The sequence below is a fragment of the Cucumis melo genome, chromosome 6, assembly GCF_025177605.1.
Source record: "Cucumis melo cultivar AY chromosome 6, USDA_Cmelo_AY_1.0, whole genome shotgun sequence".
Taxonomy (NCBI): Eukaryota; Viridiplantae; Streptophyta; class Magnoliopsida; order Cucurbitales; family Cucurbitaceae; genus Cucumis; species Cucumis melo.
Window position 1 is genome coordinate 3908358 of NC_066862.1, and position 25210 is coordinate 3933567.

At 32.8% G+C, this 25210-nt stretch overlaps 4 protein-coding genes across 6 annotated transcripts; 1 reads left to right on the top strand and 3 right to left on the bottom strand.

Moving 5' to 3' along the window:
- Positions 1-2749: 2749 nt before the first annotated feature.
- Positions 2750-5547, bottom strand: LOC103483671 (transmembrane emp24 domain-containing protein p24beta3). Its single transcript, XM_008440392.3, has 4 exons — positions 5128-5547; positions 4352-4538; positions 4144-4251; positions 2750-3005 (listed from the first exon to the last, which is right to left on the bottom strand). The coding sequence occupies exons 1-4, from the start codon at positions 5344-5346 to the stop codon at positions 2872-2874; spliced, it is 648 nt and encodes a 215-aa protein (XP_008438614.1). The 5' UTR covers positions 5347-5547; the 3' UTR covers positions 2750-2871.
- Positions 5548-7474: 1927 nt separating this feature from the next.
- Positions 7475-8577, top strand: LOC103483676 (early light-induced protein 1, chloroplastic). Of its 3 annotated transcripts, none has more exons than XM_008440398.3 (3): positions 7475-7784; positions 7866-7949; positions 8049-8577. In XM_008440398.3, exons 1-3 carry the CDS (start codon positions 7638-7640, stop codon positions 8394-8396), a joined length of 579 nt encoding a protein of 192 aa, XP_008438620.1. In that variant the 5' UTR covers positions 7475-7637; the 3' UTR covers positions 8397-8577. The 3 variants fall into 3 exon arrangements, with proteins under 3 accessions (XP_008438620.1, XP_050942055.1, XP_050942054.1); XM_051086098.1 differs by having other exon boundaries at positions 7491-7784; positions 7875-7949; XM_051086097.1 differs by having other exon boundaries at positions 7492-7784; positions 7869-7949.
- Positions 8578-10500: 1923 nt separating this feature from the next.
- On the bottom strand, positions 10501-17220 carry LOC103483674 (uncharacterized). The gene is made up of 18 exons (XM_008440395.3): positions 16568-17220; positions 15835-16074; positions 15439-15502; positions 15229-15358; positions 15011-15152; positions 14179-14421; positions 14005-14089; positions 13655-13757; positions 13251-13376; positions 13065-13178; positions 12621-12739; positions 12308-12395; positions 12099-12191; positions 11914-12003; positions 11616-11735; positions 11418-11509; positions 11036-11093; positions 10501-10846 (listed from the first exon to the last, which is right to left on the bottom strand). The coding sequence occupies exons 1-18, from the start codon at positions 16755-16757 to the stop codon at positions 10763-10765; spliced, it is 2181 nt and encodes a 726-aa protein (XP_008438617.1). The 5' UTR covers positions 16758-17220; the 3' UTR covers positions 10501-10762.
- Positions 17221-21911: 4691 nt separating this feature from the next.
- Positions 21912-24696, bottom strand: LOC103483673 (heat stress transcription factor A-6b). Its single transcript, XM_008440394.3, has 3 exons — positions 24211-24696; positions 23839-24036; positions 21912-22529 (listed from the first exon to the last, which is right to left on the bottom strand). The coding sequence occupies exons 1-3, from the start codon at positions 24499-24501 to the stop codon at positions 21930-21932; spliced, it is 1089 nt and encodes a 362-aa protein (XP_008438616.1). The 5' UTR covers positions 24502-24696; the 3' UTR covers positions 21912-21929.
- Positions 24697-25210: the final 514 nt, after the last annotated feature.

Consider the following 25210-nt stretch of genomic DNA (forward strand, 5'->3'; position numbering starts at 1 on the left):
AAAAGTTTTCTAATTATAAAAAATAAACTAAAATATTCATCATACAACCAATAAAATTAATAGATATTAGTAGATTATTATCATCTATCGGTAATAGATGTTGATAGATAATGATAAACTTTTATTAGGATCTATCATATACTACAAAATTTTATTATATTTATAATTTTACCATTCAATTTAAGAAAATTATCAAAAATATAAAATTTGACAAAATATTTTGTAATTAATTTTATCTTTTTAACGATTTCACAATAGTTTGTCGATTTTTTTTTTGTTTTGAAAAAACTCTTTTTATAATATAAATATTAATTAAACTAGAATGTTAACATATGTTTAAAAGATAGAAAGAAGTAGGATATAATTAGGAAGAGTGATATATAAGCAAATGCATACGTACATATTCATAAGAAGTCAGGAGTCAACCCATTGAGAGACGTGAGGAAGAAGCACGTGGGTGGCACAGATTTTCCACCCACCACCGACTTCATGGCTCCACCAATAATTTATTTCTGACTTTCTTTTTGTTTTTCCAATTCCAACTTTTGAAAGTTTCTATTCCATCATCTCATCAATGGATTTGATGTTTTTTGGATTTTCACTTTACATGTTTAGGAATTATGTTGTATTACTTACAAAATAAATTTGCTTTTCAAATTATACCAAACTGAAAACGAACCAGAAAAAACATACGAGCAGATAATCTTCACCTATCACTTCGATTTTCATTTTTAGTAAATTTATATGTTTTTAATTTGAGGCGATTTTTGTTGTATAGATACCTATTTGAAAGATAAGAGATTTGACCGTTTGATTTACAAAATAATTTTATAGATTTCAAACTATAAAATTTAATAGATACAATTGGTGTTTGACATGATACGACTCTTAAAGATCTAATGAACTTTTAGATTGTATTGATTTTAGTTTAATGTACCCATTTCATGTCAACTAGATGCATTCATTTGTGTCCGAGGTTGGAATGGATACACATTTCATTAGTGCAAGTATGTGCATGACACTTGTATAAAAGAAAAACAAAGTGATACTTATATTTACATTTTCAAAACAATTTCATGGGATTAGAAAATTAAAAAAATCTTGGAGGACGTAGTCCAATGACAGTAGTTTCATCTGGATGCAAGTGATACAGTAAAAGATAAGATACATGTGTGCGAGTGATTTCATTCTATATATGTGAAAACATTGAAATAAAAATTATTAAATAACCATCAATGGTAAACTAAAACAAAATTGTATAATAGTTAAGTGAACCTTAATCACTTGATGATTAATTTCTTGTAGAAGAATGAAAAGAAACCCCATGGAATAGAATAGAATCTTAGAATAGAATTGTAAAATTTTCCTCACCTTAGAGAGATTGTTAAAATGGTTAAAATCACTTTTAATATCATTAAAACCTTTTATTTAATAATTTAAAACCAACTTCAGCTATACAAATATTGCATGTAGAAATGTAAAACTGAATATTTAACTAATTTTGAAGCACCACAAACATTATTTGAAGTGATTTTAAACATGCTTAAAGTGATTTTGCAAACATGCATCAAAGAAGAGTGCTTAATCAATACCCACCAACCCCTATCTTCATTATTTTTTTTACCATGCTTTGGACTAGAATGCAGAAATGTTTTCTGCTAATCTTTTCTTACTGTAACCACTTAACAGTAACATTTCTCCTCAAAGTTGGAATAATTGATCCCCACTTTTTTGTTACTTGAAAGGGAAAGATAAAACTTTTGGATAGATCTACTCATAGTCCTCTATGATTTCGATGAGAAAAAAATTGGCTCACGATGAAACAATAAGAATGTCTTATTATTTTTTTTTTTTCCAGATGTATGAAGATATGAATCTTCCACTTTACAGAAATGGATACATCAAATAAATGAAAAAATGGAACAGTATTGATGTAATCTGCATTCAATACGAATTCCGTTTAATTATAACTTATAATATTAAAACATAACCTATAATCTTCCACTAGGACGTACACAAAATTTTAAAAAAGATGACATTTGAAATTGAATCCTCTGGAAGGTCAGGTATGTTTTAGTCAGTTTCGATAGACCGACTAAGATGCTACATAATTTTAATTCCAAAAGAAAACAAACTAACCATTATATGTTTGGCCTAAAGTTTTGATCTCTATAAATTAAAGAATTAATGGTGAAACGAGATACATGTAAATTAATATAAGATAAAAAGGAACAGCTATCCCCTAAAGGCGTAAATAACATCCGTACTAAAAACAATGCACATAAAAATAACAAACATATGGGTAAAAAGAAATGCTAACAGGCTCCCACATCAAACTCAAAATATGCCCAGCCCTCCCAAAGAACTCCAGTCGTATTGTAGATTACACCATCAGAAATATGGTGAGGGATTTCCTTTAACCATCTCTAAGAAATGCTTTAGAGACTAAAATGTACGAATGTTTTCCATTTCTCATTTCCTATAAGTTTGAACAATAGTAGATAGAGATAGTTATGCCCTGGCGATCATTAAATGGTATAATGTACGTAACATAGTTTCAATTTGCCGAGTGTATTATTTAGTTTTTGGTTTATATAATAGACTTTCAGCTTTTCATAACAAAAGAGGGGGCAATGAGGATGCTATTTGGAACCACATCATCTCATTGAAGCATTATAGGGTAAATGGCTTCTCCTAACTTCATGAAGATCTAACACGTGAACCCAAGTTATGATTAAGGATGGTAGCATAGTCAAAAGCGATTGTATAACATACCAATGAAATTTTTTCAACAAATGATAGTTTATAATTCATTCCTAAAGTTCCTGAAGCCTAACAACGAGACAATAATGTTACCACTGGGATGGAAGCTCAGACACGGTTATACGCAACCGACTTGCTGAAGAGCCTACGAATATAAATGACCTGAAGGCCACTTGCAACAGCAAGCAACAAATACTCTCCCACTGTATAGAAAATTACACGCTTTCTTGTACTCTCATTTGCTGCATTCAGAAGGAAAACAATAAGTTGTCAGCTACATCTCAACAATGGGGCAAGGAAACGGTAGCAAAAACTATATCAGAGTGTCCTAATTTAATAGACAAATCGGTCATGAAAAATAACTTCTTGTATGCAGTAGAATTACCCATAACTTCAACTTCAAGTGTGGTGAGGAGAAATTTCATACGTTAATATATGCTAATTCCATCATAAGCGTTGACATGTGGGACTACTAGCGTAGAATGGAAAAGGAAAGATGAAATTTAAGAAATTTGAACTCAATATCTCTAAGTTTACTTTCTTAAGCTAAAGTAATAATATCTCACGTTCTGTTAGGAAGCTGACATTGGTAACTGTATAAGATTCTAACAAAAATTGTGTGATGTGGGTGGGGGTGCGGGGGGTGAAAATATGGTGAAATCATTGCAGATGGTTATTTTCATTCTAGCTTCTATATCTTGGCAAAATTTTGATATCTAAAAAAATGTTGTTTTATATCTATTGTTCTCAAGTCATAAGTTCAATCAATAAGCCTCTCATTTTTCAGTATAATTGTGTGCTACCCAAACAAAAGGATAAAATAAATTATAACTTCTTCTAATATACTTAACTTGAGCTATTCTCTTTCTAATATTTTATCTCACTAGCACATAACCAAAAGGTAAGATGGGGTGAGAGCAAGAAAAACAAAACTATTGCCAAATATACTCTTCTTTAACGTGCCATGGCTGAACAGTGTGAACCATAAATATGGATGGAGTCCGTCATGTCTATACCTCTACATTAATATTAGACTGGAAGAAAAAGGGTGCAATTTCTAACATAATTCCACGAGATATAATGCTAGTGGAAAATAATCAAGATTAATCCAAATTTATTTATTCAGCCCATCGCTTCAACATTTGATCCTATAGGCATTATTAAAGGCTTGATGATTAAGCTTCATGTGTTGGAATCCCACACAGAGACATCAAGTTCCAATCATTCTCATGATAGTTATGTTGGACCACTAGAGAAGAAAAGACATTCATCTTATGCGAGGAGTTAAATACCACAATCGCTAACAAGAATTCCACGAAATGCCATAGATATACCGATCCTACAAAACTGTGAAATTTTTTTATAAAAAAAACCACATACTGTGACGGTGGCGTGCATCACGTGCTTTCAGATATTTCTGCTCAGCAGTGACTGACTCCAATGCCTCTCTAAGCTCTGCAATTTTAACATTTATGGGGTCTAGATGTTCTGCAAAAAATTACCACAACAACATGAATGAGGTTTCATATGCAAACCATGAACTCTAAGCACAAAAGTGTAGCATCTATGCAGCAGTGTAATCAATTACCATCTTTAGCATGGTCATTTTCGTTGGGAATGTGACCAACATGAATGTAGAAAGAAACTGTCTCTGGAGTCGAGTAGGGATTATGAAAACAGAATTTATACATTCCACTGCGAGGAGCCTTAAACTCAAACTTGTCACCAGATGTCTCCTTCAAAGAATGTACCACATTACCTGCGGGGGATGTAACCTGCAAGAAAGTAACCCACATTAGGATATCTTCAAAAGAACATTTTATTATGGATATGAAACAATCGGCCACTAGATTCGAAACTCCGTCATGAGATTTCAGGTACACCAATATCCAGCAAATCATAGCCAAAGAAACAACATATCTAGAATAAGATGGATTAAAGAAGAAGAATAAACAAAAGGACACATTTTTATTTACTTCTCTAAACATATCTAGGATCAGGCGGTTCATGGCCCGAAAGAAGATTATTAATGTGAATCGATTGATCAGAGACAGCAAATAGCAGATAATCTCGCATAATAAATTACAATTGTCAATATAAAATATCATCAGAAATCCAAACAAACGAGCCCCATACATCCAAATTAACAAAAGGGCAAACATTTCAAGGTTCTTAAGGATTCAACATCCTTTACCCTTCTCTCCCAAATCAAATTTACTAAATAAAAATCTCAGCAAAATCAAATCCTCGCACCCGCTCCCCAAATCAAAGATCCAAATCAACAAATCGGGGGAAACGAAAGACATCGCCGTCTTGCAAACATGAATAAAAGAACAAGTAAAAGAGGGAATGAACGGGGATTACAGTGAAATCGATGCCGGGATGATCGGCACCCCAGAAAATGTCATGATCGACGACTACAAAATTCCCAGAAACAGAGTCGCCTTCGTACAATACGTATTCATAGACGCATTCAATCTCGTTCACAGTGACCGAAATGGAATCGATTCCGGCAATTAGGCTCAACAGAAGAAGAGCCGCCAACAGATATCCGAGACCCTTCTCTCTCACCCTCCTCTCCATATTCTCTGCTTTTCGGGTTGATTTCTTCTTCCGAAATCTAAGAACGATGAATGGGGGTTAGGAAGCCCTTCCCCCCTTCAAATTTGTAAAACTACCCCTTCCTCCTCTTTATTTTCTTTTACAAAACTGATCCTTTCACAATTCTCATTATAGCGCGTAATGAAAAATAAACCCGTCCTATGAATCTACATTATAACGTAAACGTATTCCTTTTAAGTCCACGATTTTTTCTATTTTATACTATAAAAACGTTTGTTTTTATCTTTTTATTTTCAACTTTCCTTATTTTGGTATAGAAAAATAAACATTTTCTTGGAACAAAAGTTAAAAGACTACCGATTCACAAATATATGATTTCATTTTGAAAGTACATTGATCCAGGCACGAACATACGAAAATATAAAAACTATATATATATATATAAAAAAGTTTATTAACTAAACTTGATGCATCCGCGTTAAACCTTTGGGTTCACCAAGACGAATAATAATTCGATAAGCCTCCAAGTTAATTAATGATTATGTTCTTGAACCATCATAGCAAAAAGGCTATTGTAGACCACCACACAAATTTGCTCACAAGCATACTTAGGATTTGGTACTTAGTAATCTACACATTCATATATTGTACATTAGCCCCTTAGCTATACATAGGAGAATTTGCTACTTGGTAACACACAATAATATGAAGCATAAATGCATCAAACTGATCTAGCTTAGCAAATAATACACAAAGATTAGTCCGATCGAGCATATATTACAAGTATTGAACATAAAACCAATGCAAAAGCCACATGAATTCAATGAGAATATAGAAAATCTAGCACGAATCCTCAAAATCAAATAATAGATTTCATAAAATTTAAGAAAAAACGAGAATGTAAGAAGAGATGGTGGATTTGGGGGCTGAAAAGCCTAAAACAGAATTGACCTAAAAATTCATAAAATTTGGATATATAGCAGCAATCATCTTTGTGATGCTCATAAGTGGCAACATGGCACTCTTACGTGTGTGGCAAGGATTTTTGTCGACAATGTTTGAAGTGCCACAACATTTATAGTAGTGTTGTGACACTACAACGTTTTAGCACTTACAACATTCCATCTCAATGTTACATCACATAGCAAGCACTGCAACACTTGTGTTAAGGTAGTTACGCAATTTTGAGCAACTTTCTTTTAATTGATCTTCTTATTTTAACAAGGCTTCGATTTGTTCTATTTCAGCTTTGTTAGATTCTTAACACTTGATTCTACTTCTTAAAATGCTTGATACCTATAAACTTGTAATTTAATCTACTTTTATGTTAGAAAAATAATTAAAAATGTTTGGGAATGACCTTAGGCTAAAGACCCTTATTTAAAAAAATTTGTTTTGAAAGAAAGGAGATTGTAATTGTTCCTAACGTGTGTTTAGCAAGTGAGTATATATATAGATACTTGCAAAGAAATTTATAATAACCTATCATCACACATGTTGTTGTCGTGTCTATCGAGCAAGTGGATTTTGGGGGTCTGGGTAATCGCCCTTGGGTGAAAAAAGTTTTTTTGTTTTTTTTTTTTTTATAAATTTTGAGATCTAAATTAATTCCTATTACTAAAATTCTCAAAAACCTTTTTCCTTGTTCTTCAAAATGAGCGTATTTGACAACTTTTTAATAAAGAAAAAACACTATTTCCTTAGTGTCTTTGTTTTTCGAGCTACAGATTCCATCCGATTCATATTCGTGTGAATCTCAGTGAGCAATCGACTTCTTACAATATAGAACCAAGGTCACGTTATTCTTGCTTGGCAGTGGTCTACTCCACGACGCAACAAAGATCATCTGGTTGTAGAAAAGAAAAAAAAATATATATATATATATATATATATATATATATATATATATATATATAGAACAAAAGAGCCTAATTACTACTCCATGGATCTGGAAACTTCTTCCAACTACTTTAAAAGCACACTGTACAAAAGTTTCCTTTGATCCTATACGGTTAATTAGGAAGCCACGTCATTCCCCTTTTCATGTGTGGACAAACAAAGACACGTGACTCTCTTGTTTGGCAGTAATTAGAAACTGCTGACGTGGAACTTAAATACCCACCATTCCCTACCCCATCCCCCGCTATATAAACCCCCCGCCCAGTTTCATCATTCCATAACCAATACCTCTTCACTATTCGATTCCAGTGTATCTTCCAAAGCCATTTCTTCAACCACCGTTACCCTCATCGCCACCAAGAGCTGCTGCCTTCTTTGCTTCGAAGTCATTTCCTTCCTCACCGCAGATCACAATGGCCGCTTCTGCTGTGATGCAATCCATTCCCTCAAGCACGGCTAGTCGAGGTGTTTATAGGACAACGACTAATCGCCTACTCCCGGCGGCGGTTCGACTGTGCTCCCGGAATACGGGCGCCTTTCGAGTGCGATGCACCGGGGAGGTATACGTTTACTTCGATTTTGTAATTTAACTTTCTAGGGACTTAACCGTAAAGTAATCTATTTATCCGCTTTGGTTTTAGGAGGATCAGAGAGAGCAAGCGATTCCATCATCGATCCCACCGTCACCTCCCAAACTAGAGCCAGCTCCCTCGTCAACGTCTAAGGTAAACAACCATGTAAAATCACCGGCTATATGTGTTCTCGATCTATAAACAGATCGAAACGAAATAGATCGTTAACTACAGATCTGACTGTATTCGCAGGTGACGAGTACGAAATTCACAGACATTTTGGCGTTCAGCGGGCCAGGACCAGAGAGGATCAACGGGCGGCTAGCGATGATCGGGTTCGTGGCTGCGCTAGCAGTTGAAGTATCGAAAGGGCAGGACGTGTTCGAGCAAATAGCGAACGGAGGGATTCCATGGTTTGTGGGAACGAGTGTGGTTCTGACATTGGCATCGTTGATTCCATTGTTTAAAGGAGTGAGCGCTGAGTCGAACTCGAAGGGGATAATGAGTTCTAACGCCGAGCTGTGGAATGGGAGGTTCGCAATGTTGGGCCTTGTTGCTTTGGCCTTCACCGAGTATGTTAAAGGTGGAAGCCTGGTGTAAGTTGTGCACATTTTATGCAATGTCTAATATGATTTTGTATTAAATGAAATTTTAGGAATGTAAAGGAAAGGTGCTATTAAAGTGTAGTATTTAAGTACCTTAATCATGTGCCAATAGTGTTCCTTTATGTTTATTTTTTTCACTATTCAGTCATATAATTGAGTTTCCATCCATTTGTTAATGGTGTTGTCTATATGTACACGTTCGCATGATTTCTAACACTCACATGAAGAGTGCGTCTACAGATTAACACATAATGTCAAAAATGAACATTGAATATAAATCATAAGTATAGACCTCATAACTTATAGAATTAGGGTAAATGTTAACACTATTGAAAAATGTTTACAAGATACAATAGAATTGCAAATCTAAAATCTAAAATTCTATATTATTTTATTTGAAAGATTAAATCTAATAATGATTTGAAAGATAAAATCTAATAATTTGATTTGAAAGATAAATTCTAAATTTTCAAAAAAAAAAAAAAAAAAAGATCGGTTCCTATATTTGAAAATAATTTTTTTTAAGCACACATCACAATTATAGATGCTAACATTAAAAAAAAATAACTGGTTAGGAGTTTGTATTTTAATCCTTACTTAAATTTCCATTAATAATTTAGGTTAAAATTTAAATTTCAAACAACTTTTTGTTTTATCATCTGATCTTTCATCTAAGAATCTGATCAGTTTTATTTAGAAATCCTATAAAGTAAATTATGTCTAATATTAAAGAGGGCAATACTTAGATACACATTTTATGGTACAAAATAGAAATTTCAAATATATTTTTATCTTTTAGAAACAAAGTTTGTCCCGTAACAACAGCTATACTTAAATTGGTGGGAAAAAATGAATTTAGGTGGTACAGAAAATGGGCTTAGAAGATGCCAGTGACTTCAATTTATAATTAGTTCAAATAAAATTATAGGTATATTGGTTCAGATTCCACACTGGGAAATTATCTGAATTTAATGATCTTATTGATTCTTTTTTTTTATTTATTTTTTTTTTGAACGAGCCATTGTATTTCTAGGAGTTAACTTTACTTTTCTGCTCAGTGGCGAAAGAGAGGTCTTAAAAAATTGAGTGTAGCTGGACTGCACCCAACTCAAGCTGCACTTGGGTAGAATATCTACACCCATCTTCTGTAAGTGCATCGCAAATAATTATTGCTCTTTTCATAAATTTTTAGTTTTTTATTCCAAATACTTGATGGCTTGTGATATAAAGCAAAGATAGAAACAACATTTTGAATTTTCTAGCATACACAAACATAACGGTTCTCACCACAAAAAAGAAGAAAAAAGCATACCATTAGTACATTGACCTATTATATCAGTAGAATAAGAAGAGTATATGTCAAGTCTATTAGTGACACTGGAGCAAAAAATATGTATATTAATATTACACATACAAAGGAAATCACGAAGAAAATGCTTCAACCCAAGAAAAAAATTTGATTTTTGTTTTTCGTATGAACAAATCATAGTCCTTATTGCTACAATTCTATTTCTAAATATGATATCGTGAATTCACCCATCAAAATCCTTTCTTTAAGTTTTAACACTGTCCCACCAATCTAAGCTATTGATTAATAGATAAAAAAACAAGTGTTGTTATCCCAAATGCTACTTATGAACAAGTAACAAAGAGAAACGGGAGGGGGCAAGGTGGATGAAAAACAAAAAACAGCGTGCATTTAAGATTGCTCTCCCTTTGGCCTTTTCCAATCACAAATAAAACCACCTCACCACAGGGCTATAATCTATAACAACTATGTAAACAAAATCAAATTATGGACGGCCATTTCAAAATTGACTGAATGAAAGACTATAAAATCACATCCTGTAAATGCTAAATCAACTCATCAATCCAAAAACTTAAATTTAAACGTACAGGTTCTAATAAGTTTAATCGTATAAATACATTTTAACACCCTTGAGCTTTAACAAAACCAATACTTAATAGAAATGAATGGAATGACAAGAGAATTTAAAGACAAGACTTTGGGCTCTGATGTCGTCTTAAATCACCCTTAGATCAAAAATGATGAGATACGATAAATTTGACTAACACATGCATGTTTAACATTTTAAATATCAATGAAACTAAAGGGGTATTTATCTGGGGTTTATTTTTAGACCATGAAACTTATATCTTAATATTATATTTGCTCGCAGTCTCTTATTCATTACACAATTTATCTCCCTCAAAATGATTTATCTACAGTGGGCTTCTTGCTTCAAAACATATAAACAGAAAAGAATGGATGAATATATTTTCATCTATATACATATTCACCTTATACCATCCACATCTCTACTGAGGGTAGCAAGGTATTGTCTTACCTTACAATCTTGCCTAAGGATCGACGTAAATCGCCAACTTCTGAACCTCACCATTTGCTTGCTTATCATCTTGAGTTGAATCTTCATCATTGCGTTTCTGTGATATTAAATGTGTAAGCATACAATTCAATACATACTATTCTACTCTCACATCAGTAGAATTTGCTGTAAATTCAATTTCGTTTTGTATTTCTCTTTATTGTTCTTAATCGTGTCCAAGGGAAGGGGGAAAAAAGGAAAAGTCAAATCATCTGGTAAGAGTTTACTATATATTGAAGGCACTTACTTCTGAAGGTACATTGGCCGGAAACAAATTTATGACTCCAGGATTGAAGTTGAATCCACTGAAAAGTCAGATATAGAAAAAGGGAAAGATGGGTTAGCTACATGTGCTAGATTGGCGTAAAGAAAAGAAAAGCAAGGAAAATAAAGAAAATCTGATGAATAAGAAAATGATTTAACAATTCAGATACGATGACATCATGAAATGTTCCCAAGAGGATCCAAAACTCCATAAATATAAAACAACCAAAATGAAGTTATAAGCAGAAAATTAATTTTAAAATCATGTGATGAAATTCCACAAGGGACAACGACAACCAACTTTGTTTTGATTTCTCTGATGAAAGTACGCATAGATTTCACATAAAAGGAGGAAGCATAGATACCAGGTTGATAGTACAAGCTGCCAAACATATGGAATGAAAAACTCTTCGGGATGACTCTCTTGCTCATACGTGAAACGTAGTTGAGTAAACATCTACAGTAATATAAATTCATATAGAAAATCAAAGTAATAAGGTAAGTGGTCTTCAGAAATCAAGTTTGAAGAGGTTATTCAGCTAAACATTAGGTTTTTTTCTCACCTTCAAGCCTTCCCCACGCCAAGATCTGCAGTTATTAATGATAACTTGCAGCACTTTCTCTACTGACCAATCATCATCCATTCTTTGAGCATCTATGCGGCTATTGAAGAAATCTAATACCTACACAGGTTTAACAAGTAAATAAGTACCTGCAACTGACTGACAGTGCCAAATAAGTAAGATGTCAAATAAGAATATTAACAGAGATAAGGGAGACAAAATTGAAAAAAGAACATTATATAATATTCTGAAGCATAGTCTCTTGTGGGGGCATCCGATAAAATATTCAGAAGCATACAGTGTATATGTTCTCAAGAAGTTCATTAAATCGCGGGTGATTCTTGAATGGCTGAAATACTTCCTGCCGGTGCATTAATGCATATATAAACTGCAGACGTGTACAGAGGGTAAGTTGATAAGAACAAAGCTAAATGTACAAGTACAACCAGTTATTGAATCTTCCATCAGCTTGTATGATGTTACCTCAGGATTCCGTGGTAGAGCATAAGACAGAATTGCATTCAAAATTTCAAGGACAAGTCTCAAGAAGTCGGTATAAATATGCATCTCAGTTGACTACAATAAAAAAAACAATTTACTCAGCAAAGCAAGAAATGAAAAAATAAATATCGTGCTTCCATATAATCCAAACACGAATTTGACTTTGGCCCTACAAAGTATTAGTGAAATACCGCATCATCAGCTGGGAAATTGACTTCCATGGAGTCGATTTTAGCATTATCGGACTTTATGTTTCTGAGTTCTGCCGATCTGTTATACCTACATCCAAAATTGCGGCAGAAACACAACTCATAAGATTGACTATAATAGAAGAGTCGCCCCATGAGAAAAGGTGTCCATAAGTTGGACATAACCCAAAAAAATGTTCTAAGAGCATCCATTTCAATGAGAAATTTAAGTGGAAGTCAGCCCATCTCTTATTACAAGGGCATTCATGGAAAAAAAAAGGTCTAAATCAACCAACAGAAGGAATTAATGACATACTTTCTTGAAAGCATATCAAAAAGGCTGACCAGCCTCTGAGATGCATATGAACTCAAACGGTGGACATGAGGAGCCATGTTTGCTAATGTTGCAAGACAAGTTGTATGAAGATATACATCCTGTCAAAAAATGACTCAATACGTTATAACTTTTATGTGTATGTATGAAGAAATGAGAAGAAGAAAGCTAACACATTCCAGGAATAGTTTGACTTTGAAATATTTTGCACAAGTTAGATATACAACTTACTACGAGCTTAAATACAAATCAATGGTACTCATCACTCCACAAGCATATTTTTTAAATTTTATCCCAAGCATGTAAGACTACGAAATCAGATAAAAACGGCATATGAGAACAGTTGTCATCTGTACATGAAACCACAGAGAATGCACTGTAATTACTCCAATCATATTTTAACTAGATGATCTTGTCAATTCCTACCCGCAACTTAGATAAGTTGAACTGTACGGTCCTGATTAAGATTATCACCATCAGAGAACCCAGGGACGTTTGATGAAGAAGACGCTCCTTATACCAAGGAACTGCAGGAAGTATCTGTACATGTAGTAATAAAACTTAAGAGAAACTCATAGAAGCAGGAAACATACAAGAAGTCATCAGCCTTACCAGTTTGTGAATGCTTGCATTAAATGATGAATCCTGACTGAGAATTAGAAGTATGATCAGCAGCATGTAGATTTGATTAGATGACCTTGTTGAAGCATTATAGAGTGCTTCCAAAATTGGCATCAACTGTTCATAGATTATCAACCAGATGTAAAAATATGAACTAGTTGTTAAATTACTGCATCAAGTGGATATGTAACGCTTGTAATCGTTATACAAACTTAACAAGGTAACAATGTTTTAAATAAAGTCACAAACAGAAAAAACTCAATCCAAATTGAATCACCATCAACAGATAAAAGAACAAACTTAGTTAAAACATCACACCAACGAAGTGTTGCATTTGATAAATATGCAATGTAAGATGTAGCCCAGGATATTGGATATGAACTCGAGCAACTTACCAATGTATCCAAATCAGTTCGCACCAAAACATATTCCAAGAAGTCAGGATTCCCTTGCAATAACGAGTAGAGCAGAAGCACAGAACCCTCATCAGCCAAGCACCTGCGCATATATAGCCTGTTAAGGAGCTCGACGCAAAAGGTTGTCTAAGACTGAATTTGTATTCAAAGCAACGTGCCACTGCAATGTTTTTCACTAAACTGAAATAGCACATTTGTGGTACGAAAAAAAAATCTAGAACCGAGCAACCGTAGAATGCTACAACCAGAGTCCTAAATGCATAAAACTTAACCAATGAATTTTAGACATATAATTACAATGTTTGTTCAACAAGAAATCAAATACATACATTCCAAGAGTATCAAACAGCGAAGCAAATGGTAACCGCACAAGTGGACCATTATGTGCATTACCATCTGAATCAACACGATCAACTGCAAACCACAAGCATAAACCAGCATCAAACATATGTAAAACCATAAGAAGGAAATAGCAATGGTGAAAAGAAAACTTCATATCTTACATTCAACATCAGATGCATTTTCTAAGGCCTTGCAATACGGATTATCATAAAAGGTTGCACTCTCTTTCAAAAGAGAATCTGAGATAACGTTATCACCACTTGCAAGAGATTCATTGCTAACAATACACTTGCGATAATGAATGAGAATGAGAAGAACATTTAAACTGCAATCGGCCAATGGACTACCAGAACCTTGGGAAGTTGAACTGACCAGGTAGTTGAATGGCATTAACACAAAATTTGCTGTACAAGGTACACATGTTAGCAAAGGTTTATATCAGTAACATGAGCTTTGAATGGTTTACCAAATCACGTTCACAACCAAAGGTACATTAAATCACATCCCAAGCCATAGAAACAAGCATAATTCTTTCAGTGCATGAAAGAAGAAAAAAAAAAACTCATCGACTGTAGAATTGGGACAACAAAATGACATGGGCATGTGAATGTTAGAAACGTAGTCAAGGAAGAACAAGAGTAACACTAAACATGCAACATGGTGATCAAGTCAAAATCAATTAAACCCAATTATGGATGATCAGTTTCAGTGTGCTTAATGAAGAACCAAATGATAGAGAAAAATATATCTTGACGACTAAATCTGACAAAAGCTGCCTCTAAAGAAATGACATTTTTTTTTAACACAACAAAACCAAAGAACCAAAATCAGTAATTGGACAAGAAATAACACCAAATGTTGCACACAGACACTCCAAAATCAGTTTCAAAGACGCGAGTGAATGTATTCCATTAAAAATGATGTTAAAGATATTCTTATCCATTAAGTGTCTGTAGACAAACACTCAAAAAAGTGAAAGAAAAGGTGTCACACCTGCTGCAGAACTGACTCTCTGTAAGACACCGGATTGATTTCCATCAGAAAATATGGGATACGAACTATTTAGGGGTACATTAGGCCGACTTATAAAATTGAGTAGTAGTTTGCGCATGACCACAATAACCAAAGCACTGTCCTGAAAATTTCAATAAGAACTTAGCAGCAATAAACTTCGAAATTTTGAAGTTTTTACTAGTTAAAAATCCAGTTACCTGAGCCATGGCCGCATCAATAAATGGATTAAAATCCTTTGGTCTAGGAGATGGACCAGAAAGAAGTTGAGTTGACATGGCAATCAACATAAAGTTCAGTAGCTCCACGTGGAGGAAGTATTTCTCATTGCTATTAAGAAAAAATTATAATCAGAACAATAGACCCTAAATATCTCTTCATCAGGTGAGGGAATAAATCCAACACTTTACCTTATATTAACTGAACCAATAAAGCTAAGAACAGCATGTATTACAAAACCTTCAACATTTTGATCTGCAAAATATAAAATGAGGCAGAGTGAAGCCTTTGGTACTTCAAAGAGAACTAGAAAATAAGGCTAAAGCGCAAGCCACGCTGGTTGAGAAACAGATCAGGAAATGGAAATTTTATAATAGAACTAATCTCAAACAGATATACAGATTTAACCAACTTCATACATGCACAAGCGACTGAAACGATGAGAATGTCTTAACACCTTTCCAAGCACATAAGGACTTTCTTCTATAAGAAAAATATTTTATGATGTGGAGACCAAGTTAGTAAAATCATCAACTCCCATTCTACAGTGTACAAATAAAAGAGAATGATACCCAAAAAGGTTTTACCAGCTATGAAATCTTTTGATGCTGATTCGTTATCGTTTAGGGATAGATATAATTCTCCAATCCTGTCACTTTTCGTATTTTCAATCAAGTGCTTCAAGAAAACGGACGAGATATAAACAGCATTAATTGCCTTCTCGTAAGTCAAGGATGATGCTCCAGAGTTCGTAATGCACTCTTGTAAGCACCATGCCATGTGGGTTAAAATCTTTGCAAGATGCCTTGTCTTGTAGTTGTTTGTTGCTGCACAAATATCGCGAAGCCAAAAAGATGTAAAGATAAACAGGGTTGCTAAAACCTTTAACGGCAATTATATCTAAACATTGAAAGAAGATTTAGTAAGTCCCAGGATTCCAAATGTAGTGGAAAACAGAGCAAATTACAGAATAATGTCTAATGTCGGCCGCAGCCCAGCCTCAAGAAAAGGCAATAGCTACGAACTCAGTGTTCGCTTAATTATAACAAAAAAAAAACGTTATTCGCACAAGAATCTGTCGGTCTGAACCATAGCACATAAAAGCTCCAACATGGCACCAACGCACTAATCAAGGGCTAATGGAATCTTATGCGGCAAATATAGTGTCCACTAACATATAATATCTAACTAATCCAGAAGTTAGATCACATTCAATTCGGTATTCGGTCTTCCTTCAGAGCCAAACCAATAGCATAACAAAGTTTAAGATAACGAAATCCTACTCTTAAACAATTCAAAGCAATTAAAAACATAACCAACCTAAAAGCTCACAAGCTTGATGAACACGGTGAGTCGGCCATTGCAGGCTAAGAGGAAGCTCAAGCAATTTCTGCCAGAAATCAGAGGAAATAGGAAAAGACTCCTCTCCAACAAAAGTTCCGATTAAGTACTCCGCCGTATCCTGCGGCCGCGAGTTGGTCCGACTCGGCGTAGAAGGCACAGCCCCCATCTAAACACCAAACAGAACCACAAAAAAAAAAAAAAAAAAAAAAAACCCTAGATGCTGAGATTATCAACTCAGTCCTTCAGTACGGCGCCAATGCCGATCAGAATCCAAAAACAAGCAAATTGAAGGCGTAGTAAATTGACACCGACGGCATTACAGGTAAAGAAAAGCTGAAAGACGTTGGATCAAACTTGGTATCAACACAACCAACAATCCTTTCCCGTTCGTAACGAACAAGGAGAAATGGTGAGAAACCGGAGGAGCTTCCAATCGAAGGATTTCAGAACTGAACAAACACGAAAGATATAAAAATTAAAAAAACTGTATCAAATTTTTTTTTTACACGGAATTTCCAAAATTGTCCTCGTAGTAGTTCCCTTGAATTATCCAAATATTGATAATTCATTTTAATTCCAAGAATATAATTTCGTTTTTGTCTAATAAATACGCGTTTTTCATTTCTCTACCGAATTTAACTCTTCATTGGACCCATCTCTACTATTGATTAAGAATCTGATTCCCTAAGGTTTTCAAATTTGTTAGAATAAATAAATATTTCTGTTTCTTCTTTTTTCCTCAAAATAACAAAATTTGTTAAAGCCCCCCCCCTCCCCCCCCCCCCCAATTAATTTTCTCTTTTCCCTTTTTAAATTTAAATTCTTTTTTTAATTATTTCTAAAAGGTAAACTTACACAAACACTTGTTATTCTTTATTTCATTTTGCTGTTTTTCCTATTCCAAAATAGAAGATGAAGAACAACACAGCAAAGACTTTGACTTTTCTTTTAAATCATCGAGGGATTAAATTTCGGTTTAACCATGTGTTTAATTCTTTACATCTATCATCATTTTGTTTTCTTTTTTTTTTTTTAAATCAATTTTATTCTTTTTTTCCTTTTTTAGTTATGACTTTTACTTTAAAATACTTTAATTTGTAGTCAATTTTTAATGACTAAAGATGGGTTTTTAAAAACTACTCGAAAATGATTGACGTGATTTTTTAAAATGTGACTATAAAGTGAATAACAAAACATAGGAGCGTATGTAGAACTTAGAAGTAGTGTTTTCTTAAATTAAAAGTAGTAGTAATAATAACAAACCTCGATGATTCATTGATTTTTTTTTTTTTTTTTTTGTGACTTTTGAAATTTGTGTTTCTTGACAAATTGACTTGAATGGATGACTTTTTAGAGAAGTTTTTTGTGAAAATATGATTTCTAACCATTTGATTACGTCACATACCACTACTACGCGTTTACAACTTATTGCGCTAAAGATGATCATCTGTAAAGTAACCTGATTATGTTTTCACCTACATTCATGGAAAATCATAACAATAAAACAACTCGTAGTAGGGTTGGGGGCTCATACAAGACCATCCCTAATACAAATACAAGCATGTGAGTATCTCAAGTGGAAAACCTTAACAAATTGTAATAAAATATATGCTTATTGCTATTACATGTTGATTATATTCTAAAAAAGAATCAAAATAAATTAAATAAAGTAACTAATCATGTACGTAGACCTTAATAGAATTTGAAACATTCAACTTAATATATAATTGTCTATAAAATTTTAAAAACATTAAACATGTCATATTACATATCGAACTTAAAACTGACCATTTAAATTTAAAATAGATAGTTGGTGAGGTGGAGGATTCAATTGAATGGAAAGAGAATTTAAATTTTATTTTGACCTTAAAATGTTGGGCTAGTCAAATTCAATAAATTTGGTTTAGTTAAAAAATTAACATTTGAATTTAACCTTAAAAAAGAAAGGTTGAATTGAATGAATATAATAAATTGGGTTGAGGGGGTTGACGTGGGATCAACTCCATTGGACATTGACTTGGCGCACGAATAGAGAGTGTTTCCTTAGCGATAAAGATATGAGGATTTTACACGTCAAATTCAATTTTTAATTAAACTAAAGGATAGTCAAAGTCGTCTTCTTCCCGAGTTCTAATCAATTGTGTGCGCGTCTCCTAACCTTAGTAGGTGCTAGGGAATCAACGGTTGAGATCTCGAATAGACGGAGTTAAAACGACGGTGACGGTTCGATGGGTATTGATTGGACAAGAGAGGAGGTTTGGAAACTGGGCTGTCGGTAGATTAATGGGCCTAATAATGTGGGCCTTTTGAAATGGATATCCATTTTTCTTATGGACTTTAATTTTGAGTAATGACCTTAGCGCGCAACGTTAAAATGGGTGTGTCGTGTCGTCGTGTGTCACTCTCGAACATTTCTATTCTTGCAAATTTATTACTTTGTATTTTATGAAACAATAACGTTTTCACAAATCTTAAGGGGAATGTACTTTTGCAAGCATGACTGCAGTCTTTCAAATTTTCATTTTATAGTAAATTTATTTAAGGATATTGAAAAGATTTGTATGTTTGAGGATATAATAAAGTAAATTATTTACTGGTAATTTTGAAATTACTTCTGATACTTTTCTTGTAGGGCTCGAATCGTGAGAAACCTAAAAAGTAAAAAACTTATAAATAACAGTTAAACATTTTCATACAGAAATTTATGGTATTTTTTTTATTGCTATAATTCGGTGAAACTGCCCTTACAATGGTGCGACTTGAACGACGAAGAAAAATTGGAGTCGGTGGCAACAAAAAGAATGGACAACAAAGAGAGTCAAACAGCCCATAAGCTTCAATCTACGACTATGATGGGATGATGAGACCTTCGGGGACGACAGGTGGACAAGACCCAAAGCGGACGATGATAATTAGTTGAATAGAGAGTAGCGACTAGAATGAGTTCACGAAGAAGAAAGGTTCCTTTTTTTAGTAACAACAAGTCTGATCGTGCACGGAACGTGTTTGAGAAAATACCTTTCATTGTTATGAGGTGGATTTTCAAAATACGACTGACTTAGGTGTTTCCATTTAATCATTTTTTCTCTTTTTGTGTCTCATATTTAATTTTGTGTTATTTGTTTTTTACTTAGTTTGGACTTTAATTTTGTTTGCGCATTTGGATGTGTAAAATGCTCTTTTAAGATTTTGGAGTTTACGATGTTCTCCAACGTTAATTCTAAACAATATTGCACTACTAACTAAATGTATCATTATATTAAAGTAGATGGCAAAAGACAATGGAACAACAATCCTAAACTACCAACTATGTGACAAAAAATATAAGATAATAAGAACGTTAATTATTATGTGAGAGAAAACTTTGTAGGTGAACGAGATTTTTTTTTTTCTTTTTTCTTTCATTTAGTGGGTATGATTGCGTAAAAAAGTGTTTTGTTTCACTATTTGTTTATCGAATTTATTTATCCATATTCTTTTAATGCATTAATTTTTTTCTTCATCCGATTACTATTTAATTGTCATATGATTGTTATCTAATTGATGTTTGATTTCTATTTGATTATCATCTTTTGGTATTAATATACTTATATATCAGTGTAATCTTAATATATGCTTTTTGGTAGACTCTAGAGTTCTTAGACAATATTAGTAACATATTTTTAAATGTTGTTTTTGTTTTATTGAGAAATCTCATTCCTTGACGCAAACAATTATTTGTCTAATTGCCATGTGATTAATTAGTATTTGATTTCTATATGATTTTCATATGAATCTCATTAGATTTTGAGTATTGAACGTTGGGGTTCCGATGAGCAACAATCAATGATCGATTTATTGCCACATGGGTCTTTGGTGGGCTAGATTGATTTTCAACCAGTGGACCTCAAGTTTGAAGGTTGTGTTTTTTGTACAAGTTTGGTTTCGGTTTAGAGGCTTCTTTGTGTGTATAGTGTTCTTTGTACATTAGCTGTTTGGTTGACGGTATAGTTGTATTTGGCGGCGTTAGCTCAAGAAATTGGTCTTAATCAAGAGGCAGAACAATCGTGGTTCATTTTTTTTTGAATGGTTCAATTATAGATTGTTATGTGATTTGTTATATATAATTTCTATCTGGTTCTCATGTGATTTCTATTTGATTGAATAATATTAAATATATTGTGATTTTCATTAGATATTATGTCGGTTTAGGGTTTACTTTGTGATTTTTGTTTGGTCACGTAATTAATACCTTATTTTGTTATTTTATTAAAAATTATAAGTTATGTGAAAAAGAATATTAAGTATTTATCTGGCAATCATTAGTCAATTGCATAATTAACTAATTGACAAAAATAAAAGAATTTTATATGGTAATCAATTGAAAATCAAATGACTATAAAAAATGACCAATATGCTAAAAAACAGACATGTCGAATCTCTTTTTATTTTTTAATCAGTAAACATATGAAGCTTTGGTACTTCAAAGCCCAATATCTAATGTCAAAGCTTGAGAATAATGATTAAACATTCGGTGTTCGTAAAAGAAAACAAAAGTCATATGAATTAAAAAAAAAAAAACAAATAAATATACTATCTATATTAAATAGCAAAGCAAACAACAATCAGATAACATAATAAATACGATAGCAATTAGATAACATTCATTATGAATCAGCAATTAGAAAGTCAAAGAATAGTAACAAGTCCAATGACTAACAGAAGGCAATCAAACAATATCAAAAGGTTATTATGACAAAATTGAGAAAAGAAATAATCGCAATCCGATAGTAATTTCATGCACTAGTCCGTGAATCAATTAGAGTATTCTTTTAGACTCTTCAGTTCTGTGTCCAATTTTAAATTGGACATCGGGTTTTCATATTTTTGCAAAAAGAAAAAAGAACAAAAGAACAAAAAACAAAATTTTGGGTCATATGCTCAATTTGTTCCATTGTTTTTGTCAATATTGGAATTGCCCCTCTAAAAAAACATGTGTTTTTGTTTCTACTATTTTATTTTATTTTTTTTTAAAGAAAAAAATCAGAAATCAAACCCGACCCAAAATTACTAAAGAATCTAAAACTACCCAAATTATCTAGACTGAATTGAATTGTTTTGAAGTGTATGACAATCAAACTGGGGGAAAAAAGGAGAGAGTAGATATACACAAAAGAAGAAAATGTCAACTTGTGGTTCCAAATATTTTATCTTTTGAGATCCCCCAATTAACAAAACAACATTGTAATTTGCATACTATGCAAACAAAAAAAAAAAAAAAAAAAAAAAAAAACCTTCTCAATGGACAAATGGCTCCCTCTTCCCATACAAAATATATATATAAACAAAAATTGTAGATTTATTTAAGATCAGTAGAAGTAAAAAGAGTAAAGTGATCAACCAATTCATTATTGATCCCATGAAGATCTTCATCCTTATAATCCTTTTGTTCCTCAAAGCCATGAATTCCAAATCCATAATGATCTTCTTCATTGACCTCATTCAACAAATTCTCCCAAAACCCTTCATTCAAATCTTCACCATCAACATTTCTCTCGTAATTCTCATCCATAATTTCTTTCTTAGGGACATGGTATGTCATTTGATGCTCTTCGTTGGCAACGGGAAGTAAGTCGACATCCATTTCGATGTCCTCGTTGACGAAGGGAGGTAGACGATGATCATGATCTTCTTTTTCTTCTTCATCTTCAAAGTCAGGTCGCCCTTGGTCGATGTGTCGTCTTCGTTTTCGGTTGATGGCTTCTTCCAATTCTTTGTGCTTGTCTTTTTGGTGGATTAATTGTTGTATGAAATCAGGGTTTTGAATTGCTCTTGCTAAGAAGTTCATCATTAGTTGTTGTCTTGTCTCTGTCTTTTTCAACCGACGTTCCATTGTTTGGAGGCATGTTTTTGTGTTTTGTTGTTGTTGTCTTAGCTTCACTACCTCTGCCATCAATACCTTTCCAAACAAAATATCAATTGAAGTATTTAGTCCAATTGGTAAAGTAATTAACCTCTTGTTTTACAACTAGTTAGCCTCCATTTTGGTAAATTTTTAAAACTTAGACTTGATTTTTTATTATAATTTCATACTTTGGTTCCTAATAAGAAACTACTTTTCTAGAGTCATGGGGGATAATATTTGATTTCTTTATTTATTTTCTTTCCGTATTTTATAATATTGTATATCATTCTTAAGTAAACGAAAAGTTAAATTTTTTAAACAAAATTTGAAAAATATATAGTAAATTAGATAAGTTTATAGAAACTAAACATAGTTAACAAGTTAAAACAATAAAAAACCATATGATTACCAAATAACCTCATAACCTTATTTTGAAATAGGCTCATTAGTAAATTATAGTTAACAAAATTAAAATAATGAATAGTTATAAAAGTGAATATCATAAGTTGATCTAAAAAAAATCATATAGTTATGGAACCAAATGTTAGTTTTTGTTTTTACATAAGCTAAGCTAATAACTAAACATACCTTGCCAACATGTTTTTGTTTGTTATCTACTTCTTTTATAGATATTATTTTCTAACAGAAACTTAGAATTTTTAGCAAAAAATTTATCTTTTCTAACAGAATATACTTGAATTTTTGGCAAAAATTTGAGAAAATAAAAAACTAATTTTCTTAGTTTTCAAAATCATAATTTTTTTTAACCACCTCTAACAAAATAAGGAACTAATTAGTAAAATTAGTATTTAAACCTTCCAAACAAAACTAAAACACTCGGAAACAAAATAAAACAGTAAAGTATGGTAAAAAAATGTGAGAAAACAAATCAACCATTAAGAAATCAAAAGGAATAATTAAAATTAAAGTATAGTTTGATAACATTTCATTATTTATTTTTAAAAATTAAGTTTATAATAATTATAAGTTTATAATCACAACTTCCAATTATAAATATTAGATTGATTCACAAATTTTTCTAATTTTTACTTTGGGAAGACAAAAAAAAAAAAAACAAAAAATCGAAAAAGAATAAACACAATAATTTTCTACCAGACTTTCAATAGTATTAAAAACTGCGAAAATGACATCTAATAAATTACGAGAAGATTAATAGAAAACTAAATTCCCCGTCAAACAGCCTACAAATTCAAGAATTAAATGATCCAAAGTGTAGTGAAAAACTATTATGTTCTGGTGACTTAGCTTTGTGTTTTTGTTTCCATCCAAAATATATAAACTTCATCAAATTTTCTGTTTAATTACTATTAAATTAGCATTGCATAAGCCATAAATTACTAACCTGCTTATCACGTTGCAACCGATCGACTTCTCCGTCGAGCCCAAATCGGCCGACCTCGACACAAGGATCCGGAGCTTGATGAGAAGCGTTTGGTTGCGAGGCTTTCCTCCTCCGAATCAGCTTCAAAAGATGTTTTTGCCCTCTCAAAAAACCTTCATGAGCAAATTCCCACTTATCTGGATCCACTTTTCTAAATCCCTAATCGCAAAAATTAAAAAAAAAATATTGATTTCAGATCTATCAATATTTTATTAATAAAAAAACTCGAAAGCAACATCAAAAACTTTTATCATTAAGTGGGAATAACGTTACAAAACATATATATGAAAAAGAAAAAGAAGAAGGAGAAGGGTGAAGAATTGAAGAACTTACATAGGTATTAAGCTGTCTAACGAAGCTGGAGAAATTGCTATGTTTAAAATATTTGGGAAGAAGAGTTAAGGAAAAGGATTGAGGATCCCAAACCACGAAGCTATTGTTGCCTCTACTCCAAGACACAATATGATTTGTTCCAATATCTTCGATTATTTCATATGTTTTCGTCAGAAACGGCGGCGGTCCCGCTTCGTGTAGCCCTTCCAATGGCTGAGGAGACGCCGTCGTCGTCCTTGATGAACTCGACGCCGTAAATTCCTCCTTCACTCGCCGCCCGGGACGATTCATGATCTGGGTTCTCCTTACTTTTTTCAAATTCAATTAATCTCACTTTCCCTCTCCCTACAAAATTCTAAAACAAAATGTATCACTAAAAGAGTGGAAATATAGACTGTGAAAAGAGATGGGGTGAGAGAAAGTAGAGAGAGAGAGAGAGAGAGAGTAGGTGTTGAAAGGAAGAGAGAATCAGTACTAATTATAGAAACAAGTGAAACAATAACAATAAAAAAGGTGTAATTTTTCTTTTGTATTTTCCATTTTAGCCCTTTCCCTTTTGAGAATGGAATGGATTTATTAATTAAGGAAGGTGAGACAGATATTTTCTCTCTCATAAGATAGATTTTTTTCCCCATTTTGGGGAAATTTTATAACAGTGAGATTTTTTTGGGGTTAATGTCACAATCATATAGTGGATGTGACTGTGTAAGAGGGAAGAGAGTGATGTGTTTGGAAAAATAGGTTTTCTTAGTTCCTTTTCTGCGATGGATCCTTCAATAGGAATGTTCTATAGATCATGCAAAAGGAACGACAGAATTTGATCCAAAACTTGGTATGTTGGTTATAACATATAAGAGGAATTTCATGAATACGATGATAGCTGCTGCTAACATGCTTACAAATTTATGCTGTCGATGATATCGAAAAAACTATGTCTTTTAAAGTTTTAAAAATTTAAGTAAATCGATTCCAAATTTTTAATTTTTACCCCATCTTTTAA

Coding starts and splice junctions, on each gene's coding strand:
- LOC103483671 (XM_008440392.3), bottom strand. CDS start 5,346: ATGGAGAGGAGGGTGAGAGAGAAGGGTCTCGGATATCTGTTGGCGGCT. Junction 4,252..4,351: donor AAATGACCATGCTAAAGATG/GTAATTGATTAC, acceptor AATTTTTTGCAG/AACATCTAGACCCCATAAAT. Junction 3,006..4,143: donor TGATGCACGCCACCGTCACA/GTATGTGGTTTT, acceptor TTCTGAATGCAG/CAAATGAGAGTACAAGAAAG.
- LOC103483673 (XM_008440394.3), bottom strand. CDS start 24,501: ATGAATCGTCCCGGGCGGCGAGTGAAGGAGGAATTTACGGCGTCGAGT. Junction 24,037..24,210: donor TTAGACAGCTTAATACCTAT/GTAAGTTCTTCA, acceptor TTTTGCGATTAG/GGATTTAGAAAAGTGGATCC. Junction 22,530..23,838: donor GGTTGCAACGTGATAAGCAG/GTTAGTAATTTA, acceptor TTGTTTGGAAAG/GTATTGATGGCAGAGGTAGT.
- LOC103483676 (XM_008440398.3), top strand. CDS start 7,638: ATGGCCGCTTCTGCTGTGATGCAATCCATTCCCTCAAGCACGGCTAGT. Junction 7,785..7,865: donor GAGTGCGATGCACCGGGGAG/GTATACGTTTAC, acceptor CTTTGGTTTTAG/GAGGATCAGAGAGAGCAAGC. Junction 7,950..8,048: donor CTCCCTCGTCAACGTCTAAG/GTAAACAACCAT, acceptor CTGTATTCGCAG/GTGACGAGTACGAAATTCAC.
- LOC103483674 (XM_008440395.3), bottom strand. CDS start 16,757: ATGGGGGCTGTGCCTTCTACGCCGAGTCGGACCAACTCGCGGCCGCAG. Junction 15,359..15,438: donor ATTGGTTCAGTTAATATAAG/GTAAAGTGTTGG, acceptor TTTTCTTAATAG/CAATGAGAAATACTTCCTCC. Junction 11,736..11,913: donor TTCTTGAGAACATATACACT/GTATGCTTCTGA, acceptor AAACCTGTGTAG/GTATTAGATTTCTTCAATAG.